General features: G+C 50.5%; 2 protein-coding genes across 4 annotated transcripts in view; both read right to left on the bottom strand.

Moving 5' to 3' along the window:
• Positions 1-8,579: 8,579 nt before the first annotated feature.
• LOC128267383 (GPI ethanolamine phosphate transferase 3) lies at positions 8,580-12,380 on the bottom strand. 2 transcript variants are annotated; one of them, XM_053004205.1, is made up of 3 exons: positions 12,210-12,380; positions 9,100-12,138; positions 8,580-9,033 (listed from the first exon to the last, which is right to left on the bottom strand). In XM_053004205.1, exons 1-3 carry the CDS (start codon positions 12,378-12,380, stop codon positions 8,839-8,841), a joined length of 3,405 nt encoding a protein of 1,134 aa, XP_052860165.1. In that variant the 3' UTR covers positions 8,580-8,838. The 2 variants fall into 2 exon arrangements, with proteins under 2 accessions (XP_052860165.1, XP_052860167.1); XM_053004207.1 differs by having other exon boundaries at positions 12,213-12,380.
• A 495-nt stretch (positions 12,381-12,875) lies between these two features.
• LOC128268856 (tyrosine-protein kinase Src42A) overlaps positions 12,876-22,588 on the bottom strand; it is a 66,108-nt gene continuing 56,395 nt past the window's right edge. Inside the window, exons 3-10 of one of the 2 annotated variants that reach the window (XM_053006133.1) lie at positions 20,564-20,685; positions 20,327-20,490; positions 19,499-19,525; positions 16,025-16,193; positions 15,791-15,949; positions 15,558-15,726; positions 15,318-15,484; positions 12,876-15,245 (exon numbers count right to left, since the gene is read on the bottom strand). In XM_053006133.1, coding sequence (XP_052862093.1) covers positions 15,037-15,245; positions 15,318-15,484; positions 15,558-15,726; positions 15,791-15,949; positions 16,025-16,193; positions 19,499-19,525; positions 20,327-20,490; positions 20,564-20,685 — 1,186 coding nt within the window. In that variant the 3' untranslated portion in view covers positions 12,876-15,036. The remainder of the gene's footprint in view (positions 15,246-15,317; positions 15,485-15,557; positions 15,727-15,790; positions 15,950-16,024; positions 16,194-19,498; positions 19,526-20,326; positions 20,491-20,563; positions 20,686-22,588) is intronic. The other variant, XM_053006131.1, reaches the window with a different exon arrangement.

The raw sequence follows: 22,588 nt of genomic DNA, 5'->3' as shown, positions 1-22,588 counted from the left end.
AGGAATTTCGTCCCCCCTTAACGCGTTCCCATCAAGTGTGCCAAACGAACGGCTCAAATGTTTCGATGTTGGCCCGCGCGCGATACACTAATCCCACCCAGACGGTTGCGCTCTAATCGTCCGGCCAGAGAGGGTGGCGCGAAATATGCCACTTGCTACTAGCTGCAGTGGCAAAACAGTGTCATAAACGAGACTCGCGCCAACATACGGTGTCGGCCGCCGCCGGCGAATGATATCATCGTCGAGGGATTGCATCGCGCGTAATAAAACCGCGTGCCGTGTGCCGTGATGATCGTGAACCTACGACACACTCATCCGCGCTGGGGTCCTCCCTGATCACATGTGCATTCGGTGCGAACCGAACCGATGTTAGGACTTAGTGTAGGTCAGACAGGCCAGCTTTACACAGCATTCGGCATCAACGACATCGAAATGGTCCGAGGTACGCTTTTTTATGACCACTGGAAAGGGTCTGGGTCTGAACTGTTAAACATTCTCAAAACATCGCCCGGAATTTGACGACACGATTTGATCGGGTTTATGTGACGCTCTTTTAGTGAACAGCGAATTTTTCAGTGCATGTGCCACGGGCCAAGTTTTGGGTTGGCCTCCCGAAAGAGGTCGATATGTGGGACACCGGCCACCGACATTTGATACACTTCACTCTGTCGCATCAAAATTATACGCCATGTGAACCGATTTGTCAGCCGATATTTATAAACCGTGCCTCACTGTTGCCTAGGGGAGACTTTCTATCGTAAACAATAGTCTGCCGGTGCGAATTGTTTATGCCAAATAAATATCTCAAGTTCCCACCAGACACGATGATCTATGGCAGAATGAGCATGATCGTGAAGCGACTTGATTACTCGATCTGTTTGTCAACGGACTGTCTGCAGCATAATTGATGCATCGATGTTCGAGACACAATAAGGCCATACTTTAATAAATTGTTGCTTAATTAAATAAATTAACAGTTGTAAAAAAACTATAAAACAATATTCATATAGACAACTTAAATAAAGCGTTCAAAAGTTGTGAAACTTCATAATTCAAACCTGTCACAGGGACACGTTAGCGCAACAGCAGCATGACAGCCGCAGAAAACCGACCAAATAATTATTGATTTAAATTTAGCAGTCAATTATATTGATTTATAGCATATGGTGCGAAAAAATAGTCCCACTTTAACGCACCGACAACGCCGCCATTGCGCAATCGATCTTCCCTATCGTATCTGTTATCGTTCCCGGCGGCCTCAACAGGACCGCCGACAACCTGCCCGGGGGGAGGTTCAATCAGCTGGAATGTGAGCTTCAATCATGGCGATATCAATTAGGAAAAACATACACGATTGCGATCTGACCACACCGCCTCGACCCGTGTATGATCTCACTCGACAGTGGCGCTCGCTGAGATCATGTGTCTAATCATCGTGAACACTGGGATGGGAGGTATGTCACTGGGCGGTGGGCGCTACGTCTATGCGCCGCCTGCCCCAATAACGAACATGCGCTGGGTCACGTCGGCGGCACATGTGGTGAAAGCATCGCGCGCGCCACATGGACTCGGACCGGAAAACGGGTGCTCGGGCGGTTTCGCTGTGTTTTTCTGTTCGCGCTCGTGAATGAGAAAAGAAGCATTATCTTTGAAGTGCAATTATTTAATGGACTTTACGGCAAACCGCCCGAGTGCCCCCAAAGGACGATGCATCGCGGACGACCGCTTTGGTTCGCAAGTGCGCGGCGTTGGTCGCATCGTTGGTCGCGATATGAATGGGGAATTAATTTATATCTCTTTTTAATAAATTAATTGAAAGCACGCTCGCGAGTTGGCATACATTGTGGGGACGGTGCGGTGGCTCGAATGGGCTGCAAAGTGAGTTGCATCCATATTGCAATCGGCCGTTCGGTCGGCCGTCATCGACAGAAGTCAGTGTGTAACCGTCTGCCTGCCGTACTTCATTCATTTGCCGGTCCGGTTTGGTGAATGGATACGATATGATACACCGAGAGGCGGCCACGTTGCGACAGCATCGTGTCAACGGGGAAACTGAATGGAAATTCCTCTGAAATTGATGCACCGCTGGTCTGCATTTCAAGTGATGGAAGGCGATGAAATATGCATACCGAAAGCCATTATTTTATGAAATATCTACGTTGAAACGTACTCAACGTACTATCTTACATTAACATTTTCATTACTTTGGCGGCGAAAAGTTATCTCATAAAGAGGCGCTGTCGAGATGTTGTTCTACTAAATTTCTAACCGGGTATGGCCACCGGTTTTTTCTCCAACTAATCCGTGCATTAAAAGGATGACAACGGCAACTGCCAAAGCTGACACGCAAACCGTGAGTGCACTTTGCGCATATTAGAGCGTAGCGTTGTTTGCCCGGGCTCTGGTGGAAAAAAGTCGTCACGCAGTGCAGTGTTGTGGCATGGCTGGATTTATGGCCGTGGATTACTGACTGGCGGAAGTTTTTCCACCGGAATTTTGCAACCGACGACGCGGACAGCGGCGACGAACATGGATAGACCAAAAGCCGGCTCGCTCCACTTACTGTTTACTGGCGGTGAACTTGAGACCGCTGGCGCTGGCTTATGGCGCGGTGGCCAAAGGGATGAAAATTCCACCAACGTCGTGGCCAAGTGTTGCCCATAGTGCAAAGTTTAATCATATCCGCTTACGGTGAAGAGGGCCATCGAAAGAATGGCTCGAAGACACGGTGATGGCCGAATCACGACGATCCCGGGTAAACGGGTCAAACATTTCCGAGCGATAATTAAGAAGTCGGCTAGGAAGTGATCCTGGGGTCGGATTTTGCAACAATATCCTAGCTGTAAGCCTGAAGCGCAAGAAACAACCTGACACCAGCGAGAAAGTCATCCATGGTCTTCTCTCTTCCATCTGGGATCCACCAGATGGAAGGTGCATCATCGAAGATAATGCTTCGCCATTACGGTTACGGCCTGAGCTATGATTATGAGCAGAGCAGAGGTACCGGCACTTACCACGCCGTTGATCGGTTTATAAAGTCGAGCAGCTTTAAGGCACGTCGTTTTGAAACACTTTCCGAAGCACGTGTTAAGTGGCGCAATTTTGTGTCATAAACCGAAATTGTGGCGTCCATCGATTTAAATTGAGGCCTTCCTTTGCCATCCCCGAGCTCCATTGTGAGACTTAGATTTCAGGCTTCAGTCGCCGGGCCTTGATTCAATGTTCTGTACCCTTACCTTCGCTGGTGATAGACGTTGCAATGGCCAATGGATAACGCCGCCGCGGCGGTCTCAAGGTGTTGGAATTGATGTTGCAATTTGCAACCGCACGCAGCTACGCAATGTAGCGCGTTCCCTTTTTCGGGTGGGGAGTTTGCCATTTTAATTCCTCTATCGTGTGACTGTCGATGCCATCATCGCGTCATCGTCATCATTATCATCGCGTCGCGTGTCCCTGTGGCACACTCTGCGGAGCAGCTACATTTTACATACACACTTTGCGCACCAATGAGTCATAACCCTACGGCGCTTTATCGTGCTGTCCAACTCTGAGGCTGTCGATTTGAAGGCGGCACAGTTTGGTGCATTTGCATACAGCATGTGGTTGAAAACGTCTTAATGTTTTCACCGCGTCTTGCGTCACCGGCGGCCCTTAGACGGCGTCACCTTCGCCGTCGCAGGGCGCCAAAGGAGCATAAAATAATAAGGTGAACACGGTATGCCACTTACCGCCGTTCGGGGGGCGTTATTTTGTAAATATTTCCAACGATTCCGATCTCAAAGCTGATTCGCGTTGCGCGTCGATCAGTCGGTGTGTTTGAGCAAATCATAAGACGCGGGTCCTGCCTTTTGTGGCTCTCTAGTTCTGGGCTATCGGTTAGAAGCGATCGCGAAAAACCCGGTGCCATCGGCATCCGGGGTCCGCTTTGATCGGCCGGCGATAATGTGTGTTTGGCGGAACATACCGTGGGTAACCGTGGGTTACGGTTAATTAGCTGATGAACGATACGGCGCAACTCGGTACGAAACGGCGACCTTTTTGCTTTCGTTGTTTCGTTGCAAAATCAGACCGCTGTAATGCGGTGCGCCAAAACAGGCCTTCCACAATAGTGTTTGAGACCCTTTTTTCATATTTTAGTATTTTTAGGATTAAAATAAAGATACTTAATTAGGTAGTAAAAAACATGTAAAAAATGGTCAATTGCAAATCTTTTTAATGCTCTTGAGAATGGTTTCGTCTGTCGAGATTACTTTTCATTACAAAAAAAAACTCTTCAGCAGTTCTGCATCGCCCTCCGGAAGTGCAGCCCAACAATCGAACGTCAAAACACTCTCACGGCACTCTCATCAACTTTGCCACCCAAGAAGTCTGCTGACGTGTCCAGATGTGGAGTAATAATTTGTTTTTAAATCCTATCCCACACACGAACGCACGCACGTGGGGCCGTTCCCTGGGGCAACAATCCGCGCATGATTGCTGATGATTGCAACCCGTCGTTCGCCGAATCGTACTACTGCCCCCTTCAATCACGCCGTGCCGTGTGTTTCGCTTCGGGTGAGAGAAATTACCACGAAATGTGTTGCCGAATCCGCTTGACTCCGAGGATCCAAATGCCCCAAAGACGCAGTGGTCGGTCCGCTTTTCTTCCGAAACGGGACGGCTAGCCGACCCACACACACGCCCATCGCACCTTCAGCTGACGGCCGGACCGTATGACCATCACGTCATTCGTGGTTTCTGCGGCGTCGGGCGGGTAGGCAGCCAGGCGGACATCAAACCGTGGACCATGAGTCAACGCACAGATTCACCATGATGACGACGTCGGTTCGAGGGAAATCACGGGAAACACAACAGAAAGTAACTGCCACGTCGCCAGCAGCAGCACCAGGAATCCACCACCACCGGTTGATCCCGGGCCGTGGTCGGACAGGACGTCAAGTTGGGCCCCGTTCTACGGTTTGCGATTTTCCCCGCGAATGTTGTTCTTCCTCCCTGCTGTGGATGTGCAATCTGTGCACGAAAAAAAAGATGACACTCCGTAGATCGGAGCGCGAATCTCGCGCACCAACCCCAAACTGTCACGTCCGTCACCGCGGGCCGGCTGTGGAGAGCGACACAGTGTCTGCGCAGCAAACAGACACCGGCGGGAGGGCATTAGACGGCCGAGGATGCAGCAAAAAAGTGGGTGGTATGTGCTCGCTGACTGACGCGGTGACCCCATGTAACCCGCCGCTGACGATCGCATGGCGATTGCATAATGCTGCAGACGAATGCGAAAGACCCCTCCGAAGAGGGCTTGGTTTCGGTATGCAATGAGAAAGTAAAACCATCTGCCAGCGATGGCCCAACGAATGGCGGGCGACAGAACTGCAAACAATTGGAATAATTGTAACCAAAAGGGTATGGAAAATAGTACGCATAAAGAAATGTGACTGATAGAAGATTTTGTCTGGTAGGTAACTGGAATATCTGCTCGTAGAATATTGTTCGAGGCCGTTAAAGCGAAACTTTTTGTGGGTAACCCTTCGCGGTGCTTTCGTACTTTCGTATTCTATTGACCTACATCATTGAAAGTTAAATATCATCGATATTTCGTCTGCTCATGACCAACAACATTTGGCGTTAATTGTGATAAAATGGCTATCGTTTAGTCCTAGCTCGAGACGGCTTCGAACTGTCGGACATCTACTCAAATCAATCTCAATAAATCCCTTTGTAAGCCTAAGCTGCGCAGCGGCTGAGGTGGGCCGGACACCTGGCGCGTATGGTACCCCAACAGAGCCCCCGCTGTACTGTTCCGCAGCCAACCGGAAGGACGCCGTGGACGTGGACGCCCGAAGGCGAGATGGATCGACGGAGTGCAGAGGGATCTACTTGCCCTGGGCGTGACGGACTGGCGCAGCGTAGCTCAGGACCGGGCCGCTTGGAACGGCATTTTGGACCAGGCTAAGTGCAGACTTCTGTGCACGTACAGCCATTAAAGAAGAAGAAGCCTAAGCTGCATCGGAGAGCCTTCGACCTATGGTTATGGCTGGACTTGAATTAGATAGTCCCTGAGGTCTTACCTCTAACGCAGGACGGGACGATGGAACCTACACTTTGGCTTCTCAAATTGTTAATTTTTATAGGTTCGATTGCGGCCTTTGAAACACTTTTTTATGAACCGTGATTTGGTCATCATTTGATTAGGAAATGGAATGCCACAAGCAGTTTTTTTATTGTTGATGATGTCCTGTTTTAATTAAGGATAGTTTATCAAATGCTTTAAAAAAGTTATGCCAACCTCAACCCACGATTCTCTATAAAGTATTCTACGTCAATCGGGCCGGCTAATATCACACGGAGCTCCAATAAATCCCATCGACACCAGACGTTAAATTGGAAGATGTGTCGTGAAGTGCACTCTTTGGCCACCGGCTTTGACTATTCGCGGACCATTAATAACTGTGACGTGCGTTTGGGGAACTTGAACGGGCACACGGCACACCCAGAGAGTCTGGCTTCCACATTACGCACCGCGAAACGCACACGTCGCATCGCAGACAGCGAGGGGCACCGAAGGAAGTAACAGCCCCCAGATGTTCAACCGCATTCCGGCGGCGCCCCACGGCTTGGGGCACCCGTGTACCGAGCACCGGGAAAAAGTATTTGCATCCGTCGTACTTCGTTCTGACGGCCACGCCACGTTTTTGTGGCGCGAAAATCTTTGCTACTTTCTCAAAAAACATATAAACAACCCGCCGCCGTTTGGTCCGGTGCCGGACAATAATCAATCAACTTCTGGCGGTGCCGCCAGCAGATTGTGCAATCCTATCGTGAGAAAAAAGGCCCCCAACACGGCGGCTTTTATCATGCAAATCAACACTCCAGGCGGCACACGGCACAAGAGGCCAGCCTAAAATTACTCGAACGTGCCATTCGCGACATCTGCCTTTCCCGCCAAACCAACAAAAAAATCCCCAGTGGGCATCGTCTCCGGGAAAGTTCCTCCCTTGAACTTCATCTTCAGCCGCAAAACGACCGCGCCGCGGCGCTCCTTACTGGAACCAGATTGAAACAATTTGAGCACAAGTTTGATGATAATCGTCATCTTCGCAATGGCAGAAATCGCCGGCCGAGTTTATTTTACTTGCGAATGGTGATATTGTGTGGTGCATGGCGTTTGGTGCGCCGTTTCCGGTTGGCCGCGCCGGTTGTTTTCGCACACGATAAACACACGGTTACACTGTTTCTTACCATTGACATTGAACTAGGCGGGCATCAAATCGAGCTATTTATTGATCGATAATTTTGCACCGGTTATTGAGGAACGGAAGAGACACACACGTTGTTCCGGCAACTGCACAGGCTGGGAATGTGTAACAATGTTGGAAATGTTATTTTAATCTGAACCGCGGCTCATGTTGTTCAATGTCTCTCAGAAAGATTCAGTTAAAAAACTCTTAAACCTGTTTTTTATTGTCCTGAGTGCAACTGCAACTCACGGGACAGATGAATGTTAACAAAAAGGCATGCTTCTTCGCCCTGTAGAAACCCCTTTAAATGCGTCATCTGTGCCACCTTAGTAACAACGTGGATTTTGAGTCCCTTGACCTTGTTTCGTGATTGAATCGTGCGAATGAAAATTAATCATCTTTGCAGCTTAACTGGGAAAAAGTGCAACGCAAATTTATTGTAACGGAGCAGCGGTTTCCATGCGCCCTCCTCGAGAAGATTAATGGTGGCGGCCTCGTAGACAACAATGTTTCACCTTTTAGTTGCTTTATTTAACTTTATTTAATTATGAACTGGAGGGTGTGCAAATTGATGTGATTCCACGGGCACGGGCATACCGTTGGCAGGGGCCACAAATGCAGCCACAATCGCGGTTCGCCTGGCACGTACCTTCCATTACAACGGCGACGGGACCGTACCGCAGATAACCGTTTGGCGATTGAGAATGGGATCGTGAGACAGAAAATAGTACACCTTGAGGAAGAGTCCCGGTCCCGAACGATCAAGATTGTCGGGCGCAAAATAGTTGACACAATTGATGCAACCACGTGATGCATATCGATGCGCCCCGGTGGTGCATCTACACTGCTGCCAGTGAGTCACCCGACGCATTTTGCATACAAACGTTTGGAAGGAATGTTGATAATCATCACGGTAACGTGCCGATGGCTGGGTGGTTCGCAACCGTTAATGACTTTGTAAGACAATGCCACTTTATGCTGGCGGGATTCGCTTGGTATTTTGTCAGTTATTTTAATTGGCCGATTCGAGCCGAACGGTTGTGCAAATGGTTTGGCTTCCGTGTTGTGAAAATAGGATCGCAATGCCTAATGTCATCATTTTTACATAGAAGTTACATTTATTACTGAAGTGATCTGCTACTAATTCCGAAATTGCTATTGATTTTCAATCTGGACTCGGTACTTATTAAACAATGTATGCAAAATGTGCACAGCGCCCTCTATGTGTGAGAAAATGAAGAAAGGGTGGTTTGAAACCCTGTTAATTATGAAGAAAGTAGAAAATAAGTTTTGAAAACGCAGCAATAATGTTTATCTAATAGTGCACTTTATTTACTACCGTTGTTTGTGCAACTTGAACCGTCGTATGCATCGTTTTTTGTCACTAGTTATCTACTACATTAACTTAAATTGTTACAATGTCTTTCCGGAAAGGGGAGCGTCTACTGTTCGCTCCGCCGTGACGGTTGACTCTGGGGAAGGCGTTATAGGCGCGCAACTTACCTTTCGTTCGTTACGCGAATGCACTCTGGGTGGATACTGAACACAGGACTAGAATTAGTGGGGGCGTATCGGTGATGGTGGGCTGAGATGGAACTCCTTCCTATCGTGCCTTGTTGATGGCCGTGATCAGACCCCCGACGGAGTGGTGGACCCGGAGGAGTAGTAAAAACCCTAGGTTGATTCCCACGAACGCTACGTAGCTCGCGATACCTTCGTAGATGAAGCGTGGTGCAAAAATCTTCCACACCATCAGATGCCGACAGTGCAACGTGCAGGCCAACATGGCACAGAATATCTGCGAAAGATGCATTATCGTTAGCAACGAAGACCACCTCTCCGATTCCCCTTCGGCCCCTCTCACCCTCAGCGATTGGAGCAACAGCAGCTGGCAGCCGGTTTTGAAGACGATCCCGAAGAACAGCTTTTCGTTTTCGTACAAAATAAGCTCCCCTTTGGTGACGTCGAAATCCATTGCGGTAACGAGGGCCCTGTGGACCGCAGTTTCATCCGCGTGATTGACCGTTACGCTACGATACTCGACACTACCAACACCGTTAGTTTCCACCTTTCGGACGGGTGCATCTGCTGCTCGATTGAACGGCTTCTTGCTAGCCATCGGACCTCCAGCTGCAGGTGCTGCCTTCGTTTGTCCTTTGACCAGCGCTGGCCACATCGTGTGGACACAGAGCGGAACAAACACCATCAGTGGAAATAGGACCGACAGAAGAAACGTTGTGGAGAACGTGTTGAGCAGGACGAGCACCGCCGACAGTGCGTTGCTGTTGTCGTAGTAAAATGTGCGCCCTACGAAGGCGGCATTCCAGTCAATCTGCGACAGGGTCGGTTGGTGGGAGGTCGCATAGAATCCGAACTGTTGCAGAATGATCCACGTGAGGATCGTACTAAAATTGGGCTGCACGCAGGTCTGCAAATTGGATCCACTTTTGCACTGCTTTATCGATGCGATCACGCCGTATGCCATGGCAACGGCGTTCACAATCATCAGCCCCATCGTACCGTGCGATCCAAGGAGCAACGCCAGCAGTACGCTCACCGTGGCACCGGTTGCTACGAAAACGGATGAGTAAACCGTTGCTAGGCCACAAACGATCGGTATGTCGGGAATTTCTTCCGTTTGGTCATCCCCTCCCGAACCAGACCGCTGGTTGTAGGTCGCCTTTAGCTGTTTGTAGATCTCCGAGGCCACGTTCCGATCGCTGTACAGCACATCGAGCACCTCCTTCCGGCGTGGCAGTACGAACACCAGGAGAGGCGATACAAGAAGGACGGCCACTTGCAGCATTGCCAACCCGTACACTACCCAAGCGAGTGCATCCACGTGCAGTGGTGGAACGCCGGAAGCAGTCGTTTTGGTAATGGTAAAGTGGCCGCAGGCGCACACGACGGCCAAGGTTGGCCCATACCGGGCCATCATCACATTGATCCTCGTGCCCGTCAGATTTCCACACGCCCTCAGGTACAGGCGCGTACAGACCACGTACAGGACGAGCGCTACGATGGGTAGGAAGTCAACGTTCGATGCCGAGCGGGGACGCCGTTGACCCTCGGCGGTTGGTGGCCCGGGGGCTTTCACCAGATAGTCCGTACAGTTGGTTTGCTCCTCGCGGCATCGGAAGTAGTGGCTCGAGAGGCGTATCAACGACACACCAAACAGGGCCAGGGCCAGCAGCTTCACAAAGGTGGACCGTTTCAGCACCGCCCACTTGGCGGTTCGAGGAATGGCAAACCTTCCGGACGGGTCGCGCTGTAGCGTGTAGAGCCCGGCAAGGAAGAAACCCATCAGCACGTACGACAGAATCTTCGGTTCCTGCACGATGAAGCTGTTGGCGAAGAAGACGCAGGTTGTGAATACGAAAGAGACGCGCGTAAGGAAGTTGGTGGTGCGTCGCGTGCTGGCCACACTGTCCGAGATGGCGATCCAGTGTTGGACGGTGAGCACCGCCAGGATACCGATGCTGGCGAAGGCCGTGAACAGGATCGCACCGTGCGAAGCCGAGCTTAGCCCAAAGTCGGCATAGAAGCAGTACCCGGAAGGAGCGGCCACGAGCGATAGGAGCAGCGCATATCGCACGACTCCATCGTGAAACATCTGTCCCAACTGGTACGGGCTGGAGTTGATGATGAGCAGCGCCATCGCGAAGCAACCCAAAAAGGTGACCAACAGGCCGTGCATGATGAGTTGCGGATCGAAGCGAACCCAAATCTCTCGGCAGCCCTCAAGAATGTCTTTCAGGTAGAGGCGCAAATCTTTCGAGAAGCTTTCAAAGGCGGCCTCCGTGTACACAGTGTTGACCCGCTGCGTCAGAATCAGGAACTTGTTGTCCAGCTCGTCCAGCAGATCCACACCGAATGTTCCCACGTTCGAGTCGGCATAGCGCTGGAAGTAGCCCTGGATTTGGCGTGCATTCTGCCACAGATGCACCAGCGCGAGTTGGTACCGTAGGAACGAGTCCACGATCGTGTCGGGTAGCAGCTGGAAGTTGATCTGTCCTAGATTCGAGTGTGGTATGGGAATACCGAGAATCGTGGCCAACGTTGGCACGAGATCGATCTGTTGCATCACCTGTCCGTAATCATCGTAGGCGCGTGACAACAGAGGCACTCCCTTCGAGTACATAAAGAACAGGGCTTCGACTTCTTCCGTCGATTCTCCTCCGTGGTCACCGGTTTGGGTCATGCCGTGATCACCGATAACGATCAGTGTCGTCCCGTCGGTCATCTGCTCGACCACGCCGCGCATAACCGTGTCCATTTCGCGCAGCTTGCGCCTCATCTCTTCGTGCAGTGGACCGTACCGGTGGCCGCAGTGGTCGACCCCGAGAAAGTGTGCCACAATGATGTCCCAGTCGGGACGGGCGATTTCTCGTGGCAAGTGCTTCATGATGGCCGTATCGACGGTGTCGAGATCGTAAATATTGAAACTCGGGTAGTCGTACGCGCGCGTGAAACGATTCGGGAACAGCTCGGTCCACGTGCCGTCCCCGAGAAACACGCTCGTCCGGTTGTGGCGCACCAGCTGGTCGATCAAATTGTCCTCGTTGATTTCGGGCGATGCAAAATTCGATCCGATATCGATGAACGTCGGCAAGCTGCCGGTGGTCATGCCTTTTAGGCGCTGCATCGTCGTAGTCGGCGGATCGGCCACAAACTTCAAACGCCGGCTGTGGTCCGGATACTTACGCAACAGCTCCGCCATGAACGGAAGATTGTTTTCGTACGGGGCCGGTTGTGCGTTGGCCGGGTCGTACAGGCCAAAGTCGTAACGTAGGGCGTCGATGACTAGCAGAATCACCTTTGCCTTCGGGGGCAAGCAAATGCCGGACGACCGGTTAACATCGCGCAGGATAGAGGCCACTTTCTCGGTGCCGTTACAACCGTTCTGCGAAGAAACAAGCCCATAATTTATGAATGCAACGAAAGGGGATTGAAAACTATCAAGACGCTTATTACCACTTGTGACGGGTCATTCCCACACCGATAATCTTCGTACCGCACACAAGAGCTGGTCTCGGTGTCGGTCACCCGCGTCAGCAGGAATCCCTGCGAAAACAGGTGTATTCCGCCACTAATTAGCAGCGATAGCCACACGAGAACAAACACAAAATTCCTTGCTTTGGCCATTTTCGGCTTTTGCACGGGGACCGCCGCGGGCGCCGATCACTGAAAACTACGGCACGGTGAGGTGAGGCTAATCAAACCATCTGGGAAACGATATTCCGCGCCTAGTGCATGCCTCAAAACGCGTAAAATAGGTCGTAATTCGTTATCTAGACAAACAGACGTGTTAATTGCGGGGGCGAAAAGATATTAGGGGCTTGCGAAATAAACACTGTCCAGCGGAACCCGGTTTGACAGATCGCAACGATTTGACAGCTCGGGCGGTCTGTCTACGCTTAGCAGGCGTTGCTCAGGAAGCGCACCCAGCAGAGACATACGTCCATTGTTGCGAAAGTGCGTTGCTAACCGATGGCTTAAGTTAATTCAAAGCCAAACTATATTCAAAACAAAAACAGCTGTTTCGAACCATTTAGCCAAGACAATCAAGACAAAAATCGGATTTAATTTCCAGAAGACTACTAAATACGTATATATCAAGCAAATGTAATATGTTTCTATGTTTTATTTTATTTTTATGCATCGCTTAAATGGGTTTCACATTTGATCGGGTGTTTTACATACTGTGTCCTATGTAGAGTTTTGTCCGCGTTATCAATAATATAAGAATTCGTCCACTTTAGTTGCTCAACACATTTACATTAAAAAAATATCCATAGAAAGTGCAGCTCATCCTCGTTTTGCCCCGCCCCCCCGTATGTGTGCTACTAGAACGCTGAATGTGCGGTAATGAGAGATCCTCCCGTGTGTGCCCCACCACGCGAAACCGGGATTCTTGGAGATTAGCCAAGCTTTTTACATATGCTTTAGAGCGTCATGGGGAAAGGTGTGCAAGAAAGGAGGGCCAGAGTTATTGCCTACCCGGAGGAACACGAAGTATTACCCTCCCCCGGTTCAGTTTGTGGCCGTTACGTGCAACACACCATTTACAGCACAGCATAGCAGCAAAGATTAATAAATTCACCGTTGTCACCCGGATTGCGGTATCAACTTTAATATCAAATTTGTGTATGTTCTCTACGGTAGCTACAATTTTGTAAATAGTTTCCTCCATTCAATTGTTCGAATTTGTGGTTTCAGGTTTGCATTGGGTACACGCACGGGGCAAGGAGTTTCGGGAAATTGGGGACGATCGCGTCAGCTTGGGAAAACGTGTCGATAATGGTCCACTTCATCGTAAATCACCATTTGTTGAGTTCAAGAAGCACATCAAGAAGGGCGAAGGTTACTTTGATCAAGAAAACCAGAAACCAGTGCGCTGCTGCTGGGCGTCGGCAGACAGCAACTTGCTTGCGAATCGGATTCTTTTTTCACGGTCTACTACGATTGCGGGAGCAGAAAATGAACTTACACGTTACTTTAAACGGGAAAAATATTTACACTCGTAGATTAACTCGGATTGTATTCGGCGAAGCGAGATGACCTTAGAGACAGCAGTGAATATACCGGATACTGAGAACGATTGAACGATCATCGATTAACATACTCCTTAAACATAAATGCCACACCCGCAACAGCAGTCAGTAAAAGGGCGGCCGCCGTGAAAATCGCCGCCAACGGGGGGGATTGGTTTTTCTTAATTATTGAGATTGATTGATTGTTCGTTTTCGTCGTTCTGTGGGGGCTCTGCGCTGTGATTGTGTGGTGGTGGTGGATGGAATGAAAGGAGTTCGAGTTTTTAAGATGCTTTTTTAAGGTATTGCCTTTCGCCATCGTTTGCTTTACTTCTCTTTTCCACACCGCCCCTTAGGCCTACCGTACGACAATCGTCCATGAGGAGCAACATGGTGGTTTATGGCAGGGAAGCGCACAAGAAGAGTGTACACGAAATACATGCTATACGGAGAGTTAAAAAAAGGGGGCCAAAAGGTCCAAATTGCATTGGCTAGCGACTAGCAGCGAAAATACGAAAAGTAGTTCAATGAGAACTAAGTTTCAAACTGCGAAGACCCGGGGGACGCAGAAAAGTTTTGTACCAGTTTAAAGTTTGAAAGAGAAAACAGATAACAATAAATAGACTACAAAAGTAGTGGTAAAAAACAAAAAAAGTAGAGGTAGAAATCGAAAAAGGTAGAGGTAGAAATCTGTCCGAGCGAGCGAATTCCGCTAATACAACAGAGCTCGGAGATAAAACCAAATGCTCAACAAAACAGCTTCTTGCGCGCATTCCCGCACACGAACCGGATGTATCATGCCTCTCTTTATCACACAAAAAACTAACAACCTAATCGAAAGAATCCTCTCTATCCGGCACTCTATCCGGTACTCTCTATCGACGAGACTTCGTTTGCCCACGGTTCCCATTCCCTCAGAGCGCCCCCTATTTGTGGCCATTTTGCCTGCTAACCTCCTGTAGTTGGTATGCATTAACGAGAAGCTGAAGCCACGTGACCGGAAGTTGCTGAATGCTGCGTGTGTTCGAACGAAAACAAGCTCTAAATAAATAACCAGAAAGGTGCCGGCAAAGGGTCGCCGCCGGATGAGTGAACGATCTCCTATGGTCCGAAGGGGGTCCAAACAGAAAGAGATGCGAAGGTAATGATGGTCTGTGAGACGCCACGTGTGGTGTGATTTACGTATGAAGTGATGTGCAGCCGCTTCTCGCTCCCCGGAAGCGAAGGCTGGCGGATGATGTGGCGGGTTGCTGCTGGCGGAGCGTTTATCAGAAGGGAGCGGCCTCCTTGTATTCACTTGGGTCCATGGTGAAGAAATCTTCCAGCTTCCACTGCAGCGTCTCGAAGGTTGGCCGCCGCATCGGATCCTTGTTCCAGCACTCGAGCATGATCTCGTACAGCGGAGTGTTGCAGTTCTGTGGCTGCGGCATACGGTAGCCGTGCTCGACCTGCGTCAGGACCTCGGCGTTCGTCATGCCTGTGTGGAGAATAAAAGCGGGGCTGTTAGTGGAAAGCGCTAGTGCGCGTTGTGCGCGGTGCTGGGACGTACCAGGATACGGTATTCTGCCGTATGTGACCAGCTCCGTCAACAGAATGCCGAAGCTCCACACGTCCGACTTGATCGAGAACTTGCTGTAGTTCGCCGCCTCCGGAGCGGTCCACTTGATCGGGAAGCGGGCCCCAACGCGAGCTTCATACTCGTCTTCTTTGATTAATCTGCAAACGACGGAACGGCGATGTTAGGCACCAACGAATTGCTTGCCGAGCCCTCGAGCGGCGACACACTTACCTAGCTAATCCGAAATCGGCAATCTTTACGATATTATTATCACCGACCAGCACGTTCCGTGCGGCCAAGTCACGATGGATGTAGTTCTGGGACTCGAGATACGCCATGCCGGCCGCAATCTGGGCCGCCATATCGATCAGCTGCGGCAGCTTCAATGATCTGCCCTTGCCTGTGGGGAATGGACCGGTAAGTTAGTTCACCGGTCTGTGGCATGCGAGGACGCCGCTGCTTACCTTGCAGATAGTCCAGCAGTGAGCCGTGCTTCATTAGCTCTGTGATGATGTAGATCGGTTCCTCTAGCGTGCAGACGGCGTACAGCTGGATGAGCTTCAGGTGCCGCAGCTTTTTCATGATCTGTGCCTCGGCAAGGAAATCTTTCGGGTCCATTGTGCCTGGCGGGGAGGACAACAAACACGACGGTGGGTTAGTAGCTGCAGGGTTAACTTCCAGGATGTGCTGCCACTTACCCGATTTGAGTGTCTTGATGGCCACCGGTGTCGTGTTGTTCCACAGACCCTCCCAGACGTCGCCAAACTGTCCGGAGCCGAGCTTGCGTACGAACTTGAGCGATGTCCTATCAATTTCCCACTGATCGCGCGTGCGATGAGATAGACCATCGGTGACAGGTTTCTCGATCTGTGTGAATAGGCAAAGCACGGTGTGAAGGTTAGAAAAATGGAAAACGGGGTCCGAGAAAGGGCTCCATTTCTGGCAGGATCAACGGTACTGTCCGGGGGAAGTCAGTGCGGAGCGCAGTTGCTAGAGACAATTTGCAAGGGGGAAAAAGGGGCCTTTAGAGGAGAGCCTTAAACACACACAGCTAAACGATACGAACGATGATAGAGAACATAGAAGAAGGTAATAAACAGCATTAGCAGGGTAACACGGAACAAAAACCACTAAAACTGCCTACAATCTACAATCTATTGTTACCAAGCAAATCCTACTCCGGATCCGTATACTCCGGAGCTACAGAATGAGGTTAGCAGAAGAGAATGTTTCTCGACCAACGATCGTTGCATCGTTGTTCGATGATAGAAGCTCTCGTCATCGTCACCTTCTTGGCCGCCTGGTCAACGGCCAGCAAGCAGGTCATTGGATGGTGGTCGGCAGGCACACACAGGCATACCGCGATTTTTATCGATTCACGATCGAATCAGACAACCGTTTGCACGCACTGAGCAATCTTGCGCAAAACATCTCACGCCACACACAGCGGCGCCTGGCGCGACTGGAGGGTACACACGCTTCAGATCGGCTTGTTTTCTGTCTCGGCCACCACTACGACCACTTGGAAGGCAATTTGACTTGCGCGAAGCACGACACGCATTGCGCGACGCCGTAGGAAGAAAGTCGTTTGCATGCTAATACGCGCGCATGATGTGCGCGCGCGCGACGCATGTGCCAATCGATGTTGACTTCGCACAAAGCAAACCTGCGGCTGCCAGCGAAGAACGGATCCGTCACTTAAAGGGGTGATCTTCACCGCCGTGGGGGACGCGGGGTGCTTTTGGGTGCTTCTTCCGGTACATAAATTCGCGTACGGTGTGCTCGCGGATGGAATGTGCGCTTCACCGGTTTTGCGCCCGGTTTCCGCAATCCGTCACCAGCAGAGGAGCGCCCCTTCGAAACGCGCTGTTTTGCATTCTGACACTTTTGTTGTGTTGGCGGTTTGTATTTTTTGCCACCACCACCACCACCGCAAACCGGTAGATCGTCATTCTTTTTGGCGGCTAGTTAATTTAGGAAGTTCTTTCTCGTTTTCGTGCCGGATTTGCCAATTATATTGGCATGACGGCGTAAATAAGTTTGGCAAATGCCACGATCGGGACGATGTGCGTATTGTGGAGGAACCGGATGAGTAACTTTAACTGCCGTTTGAAGGGTTGTTTGTTTATCTCTTAAGAAGCGCGCGCACGACAGGAGCATCGGTGTTACGGATGGCCGGATGGATGTGTTTAAATAAATGCTTGTTTCCGGTGCTTCAACGGGCGCTTGACAAGTGCGTGGTTGATGATCCTTAAGAGTGCTCCCTTTAAACAACCCATTTCCTGTAACTATAGAGGCCACAAACATCAGAGGCACTCGAAGCAGCGGCCACTCGAATTAGAATTCTTACGTTGTTACGCTTTCCATATACATTTAATATTATAAAACGGACAATTGAATATTGTCCCATTATTGTATGTATTAAGTTAAATACGAATTTGACCTCGAAGAAGACACATAAAAAACGAGTAGTTGGACATCAATCGTCCTCTGCAGACCTCACAGCACAACGGAGCAGCAATAAAAAGATAATATATGGCCCTTTGCTTTGCTGAATTCGAACGTGAAATGCACAAAGTTCACGCAAAACTCGGTGCTCGGTGTGTTATTGATTTTTATGATAAATTACATTCCATTTATCATTGCCCGTGGCGTCATTTTCCTCGCTTCGGTCGTCGATCTGTTCGGTCGGTCTGTTTGCACAACTCGCACGTAATAAACCACTTCGAAAGCACGAAGAACACGCTACTCCCTTTTCCATTAAATTGAAATCTCAAATGCTGTACATTTGTTGTTCCACCACTTCCTGGTACACGTAGAGCGAGGAAAAGTAATGTATTATACATGAAATGAGGCGCTGGTTCGGGACATCTGGACATTGATCGGCGGGCGAGTGCGCCCGCAAGAAGCAAGGCAGCATCCAACAGACGCGGAAGCATGTAGAGCAATCGTTTGGACCCGTCGACCGAACCGTTCTCACCGGCGGGCTCTCTAGGTCCTCTGCTGATGCACCTATGCTGCACGCGTATGCTGTGTGCAGTGTCTACATGACAGACAACGTCATCGGAAAGAGAAAAAAAAGAATCCTGTCGCTCCCGGCCACTTGTGTGCATATCCTTTGCGCAACGTTCACACCCCAGTGTGAATGAAGAGGAACGACCACGGCTGGGAAACATACAAATTCACTGACCTTTCAAGGCAACGCTAGGCCCAACAAATCACACATTTTGCTCTGGCCATGGTCTGTAATAAACATTACAGCGTCACCGTTTCCCCAAATGATCGAAAGTAATCTAGACTCCGGGATAGACAGACCACGGGGGGCTGATTGCGAAAACAAACAAAATCCAGAGAGCGGTTGTGTCCAGTGCGGCGCACCAGTGGGTTGGGTGCCACTAAGGCTGCCCGTCGGTTCGGGACAGCCCGCCGGTGGAATAGCAAATGAGCCATCGATGAGCGACCTCAGAAAACGGTTCATCAACGGTTACCAACCATCAGCGAAGCGGCGCGCTGAACGTGCGCTGAATGTGACGCTTCGTGCCAGAGCCGACAACGAGACACACGGTTGACAGAAGCGGTTTAACGGTTGCACGATCCGTCACCGCTGAACACAATGCGCCTTTGGGCTGTGTGTTTTCTCTCCCTTTTCGTGTTGGTGATTGCATTTTGCACGCCCCGGTCCAAGGACGTTGGCTGTGTGATCGATCGCGGACTGGGCGATCGATAGCCCGATAACGGCGGGTACCGTTAGAGCGATCCTTTGGGGGAGAAGATGTCATGCGCATTGAATCATCATTTGCGCAGTAAACATGTTTAGGAAAAACATTGAAAAACAAGAAATATTCTTTAGTAATAGCGACTACCAAGGGAATGATTTACTATTTATAATCTAATCTATGCTGAACATGCTGAACACAACACAATTAACATTATATAACGCAACACTAACAAACACAACGGCTTTAACACACATTTAAAATGCGCGGAGTTGAGAATGGTATGTACAGAGACATGGGAAAATCTCGTCCTGTAGCATTAAGTATCGAGAGGGCATTGCGGAGCTTCAGGGGCAGGGCGCAATCTTAACTGGACTCTAAAGGGAAGCAGAAGGTGGTGGCGAGCACACAACACAGGAGGGGGGGGCGCGCGTGGTCAACAAACATTCCTCCTACCTCAAACAGTTGATAGTAACGATTTGACTGTGCAAATGATACAGATGATCAGAAGATCGATAGTTTGAGGCGCGACCGCGGCGAGATTGTGTATGAGATTCGATGCGGGCGACCGCGTGTTGGGCGGTGATGGAATGTGCAACGAAATGTGATTATTATACGATAGCGTTTGCGAATCGAATGCGAAGGTTGATTGAAAAGTTGATAGAACGAGTGTGTGTGTGTGTGTGTGTGTGTGTGGGACCATGGCAAATAACGAGGACGACAAGGCGAGGTCAGCCGTTGGCGGAGATGGAGAAAAGAAAAGAAGAAGCAAACACATCACGTTAAGAGAAGCAGAAAGCGAATGCCCCGGACGGGGCTTAAGGAAGGATTTAAAATAAAGCTGCCGCACCGAAGCCGATCGACTGACAGTTCCTCCCGACGGCGATTGACGTAGGACAGGAAGCATCCCCCGTCACGTGCGGCGCCGAGGGCCATGTGAGGTTTATGATTTGGATTAATTGGATTCATGTTTCGTTTCATTCAACCACCGGGTTGACTGTCAGTCGATTAGGCAGGCAGGCAGGCAGGCGGCAGGAGATCTGTTCCGGATCTTCCCGGCACAGTCCGTGCGCGAAACAAGAAATAGAAGCGCACACACCAAGCTGGCCATCGAAGCAACAACCAAAAAAACTGGAAACTGTATTGATAGTGGAAACCCCGACAACCATGCGCTGTCTACGAGATCGAGATCGCTCTGCCAATGGACGATCACAACCAAAAAATAAGCGAAACCATACAGTGGGGAACCTCCCTGGGCGGGGGATCGCACGAGATCGCTCTTACCTGTACGCACGGTTTGCAGAGGTTCACGCAGAGCCCGTCGGAATCCTTCGAGTAGTGTTCGACCAGCTCCTGCAGCGTACGGAATGTGGTCCTGCGGGCAATGAAGAAGCCACCCTCGTCCAGCTGCCGGATGCGGTAGTGTTTGACCGTGTCCCCGTCGCGCACTGGAAAAAGGGGTAGAAGACGATGATTAGCAACCGGTCGGGAGTGTCGAATCGGGCGGTCAGGGATACCTACCGGAGAGCGAGTAATCGTTGTGGCGACTTTCCGAGTCGCGAATCAAGAACGCTCCGTGTTCGTTCTCGGGCAGCAGCAGCTTCTTCTCGGCCTCTATTCTCTTTATCTTGCGGAAGTACCATCTGCGGGGACGAAAAGGACAGAGAATCAGATTAACATTCTGCATCATGAGGGCGACACTTCGTGGCGGCAACATTGTATTAGAATGGGGTGCAAATTGCGAAAATGCTAAAAATAAATACACGATGGGGTTCCTGCAGTTCCTAATTAATGCCCACGGGCGCGAAGGGCGAGTTTCTCTGTCACTCTGGTGCCGGGATGTGACTTACACCGGGCGCAAACACGCCACGCGGAGGAAAGTTAATTACGGTCTGCCATGCAATCGTGGCCCGTGGCCCAGCCTTTGCATCCCGCGCGACGGCCGGACCATTTTGCCGACGTCCGTTTTGGACAGGTGACTATCGCCCGGGATGCCTATCACGGGTGTGTGCCTCTATCAGCGTCTAGCTGCTGCTGCTGCTGGTTGGTTACGCGGTAGCACTCGGATGGCTTTGGCGTGGTCACCGGTCTAACGGTCCCCAGGCACACTTCGCGCAATGATTGGCGCCCACCCCCCGCCGAAGGGGGCCACCAGCTTATTACGAAGAAAGTGTATAATTACTTTCGAGCCCCGGTCCCTCCGGGGAAGCGTCCTGAATGCCGGTGCATTTCCCGTATCGTTCGCCAAACCGGCGGCGGCAGGAGATCATCGTTCGGCACACAATTCGCGGTGCTACTGTTTTCGCAGAACGATCGCAGTGACACACCGAGACCAAAAGGGTCCACCATCGTTACCGATAGGGTCCACACATAATTGGCCGCCCGATAGTGACCATTTTTAACCACCATCGGTGAGTGTCCCGCAGGTGCCGTAATTGGCACCACACCGTTTATGCTGCGACGAGATGCATATTACCAATTATTGCGTATCATAACACGCAAACGGTGCGAGAAATGACATAAGGGCCATCGAGTGATTTGATGAAGTGTCAGTTGCGAGACACTCCACAATTGGGAAAAAGAAGGAAGCACCAGCACCAGACGGACGGCACGCGCACGGCCTTTAAGGAGTAAGCGAACCGGGTACAGGTTGCAATACAGGGTGAAGGCTCGGGAAACCTTGGAAGGGAAATGCGCGGTTTAAATCATGTTTTAAAATGTTGCGAACTAAGCGAAGGCACGATTTTTCCCACCAATTACAATTGCGTGCTGCGGTTCGTCGGAGAACAAAACACATGCTGCGAACATCCCGCGAACTAACGGCATCCGTAAACTGCGTGTCTAGGGCGAGATGGAGCACAGCGTGTGAATGTTTGTGGCCTACAGGCCGGGTTTGTTTCATGGCCTAGTAACAGTGATAATTTTCAGAATATAAAGTCAAACCTATCCAACAAGGTCACACTAAAATTCTAGTCTTCCGATCGAGCGGATTCCAGCCGATCGATACTTGGGCTCTGGATGGCGGTCGGGCTGGTCGATCACGCGAAGATCAGAGATGCTGCCGCGATAATTAATCCGCCTTTAATGGGGCGTGTGATGGGGCTGCGGTCTCCAATTTAACGCTGCTTGCCTCATCAGCTCACGATCGTGACCCAAGATGACGTGGTAATTCGCCGTGACCAATGCAAGATGCGCATTGCGCGCGAATCAAGCTCTGTGGTCCCACCCGACCCCTAGTTTTTGCTACGAATTTTTATCCTCACACACATAGGTAGAACAGTCACACAAGCGGCCGTGTTGCAGTGTTTGGCGCAAGATAGCTGCTAATTACATCGCAGCGAATTACGTCGCATGTGGGCGCACTCTCTGCGTGTGGCTGGCGCCACACGCAAGCCACTTCAGGCGCCTCCCAAACATTTAGCGTACGATCGTACGGGGTGGTGGTGAGAAGACAAACAAAAAAGGCAACATAAATAAACAACCGGGCCCCATCGGTTTGCAAAAAAAACACGCAATTGCAAAATACGGTTTGCCAAATGCATATGC

This window comes from Anopheles cruzii, chromosome 2, assembly GCF_943734635.1.
Source record: "Anopheles cruzii chromosome 2, idAnoCruzAS_RS32_06, whole genome shotgun sequence".
NCBI lineage: Eukaryota > Metazoa > Arthropoda > Insecta > Diptera > Culicidae > Anopheles > Anopheles cruzii.
The sequence above is the reverse complement of the archived record's forward strand: the minus strand, read 5'-3'. Positions and strand labels throughout refer to the sequence as shown.

Bases quoted from the DNA above. Each gene is read 5' to 3' on its own strand.
- LOC128267383 (XM_053004205.1), bottom strand. From the start codon at position 12,380: ATGGCCAAAGCAAGGAATTTTGTGTTTGTTCTCGTGTGGCTATCGCTG. The intron at 12,139-12,209 runs GTAATAAGCGTC...GTTTCTTCGCAG, and splicing joins GGAATGACCCGTCACAAGTG to AACGGTTGTAACGGCACCGA. The intron at 9,034-9,099 runs GTGAGAGGGGCC...CATCTTTCGCAG, and splicing joins TGTTGCTCCAATCGCTGAGG to ATATTCTGTGCCATGTTGGC.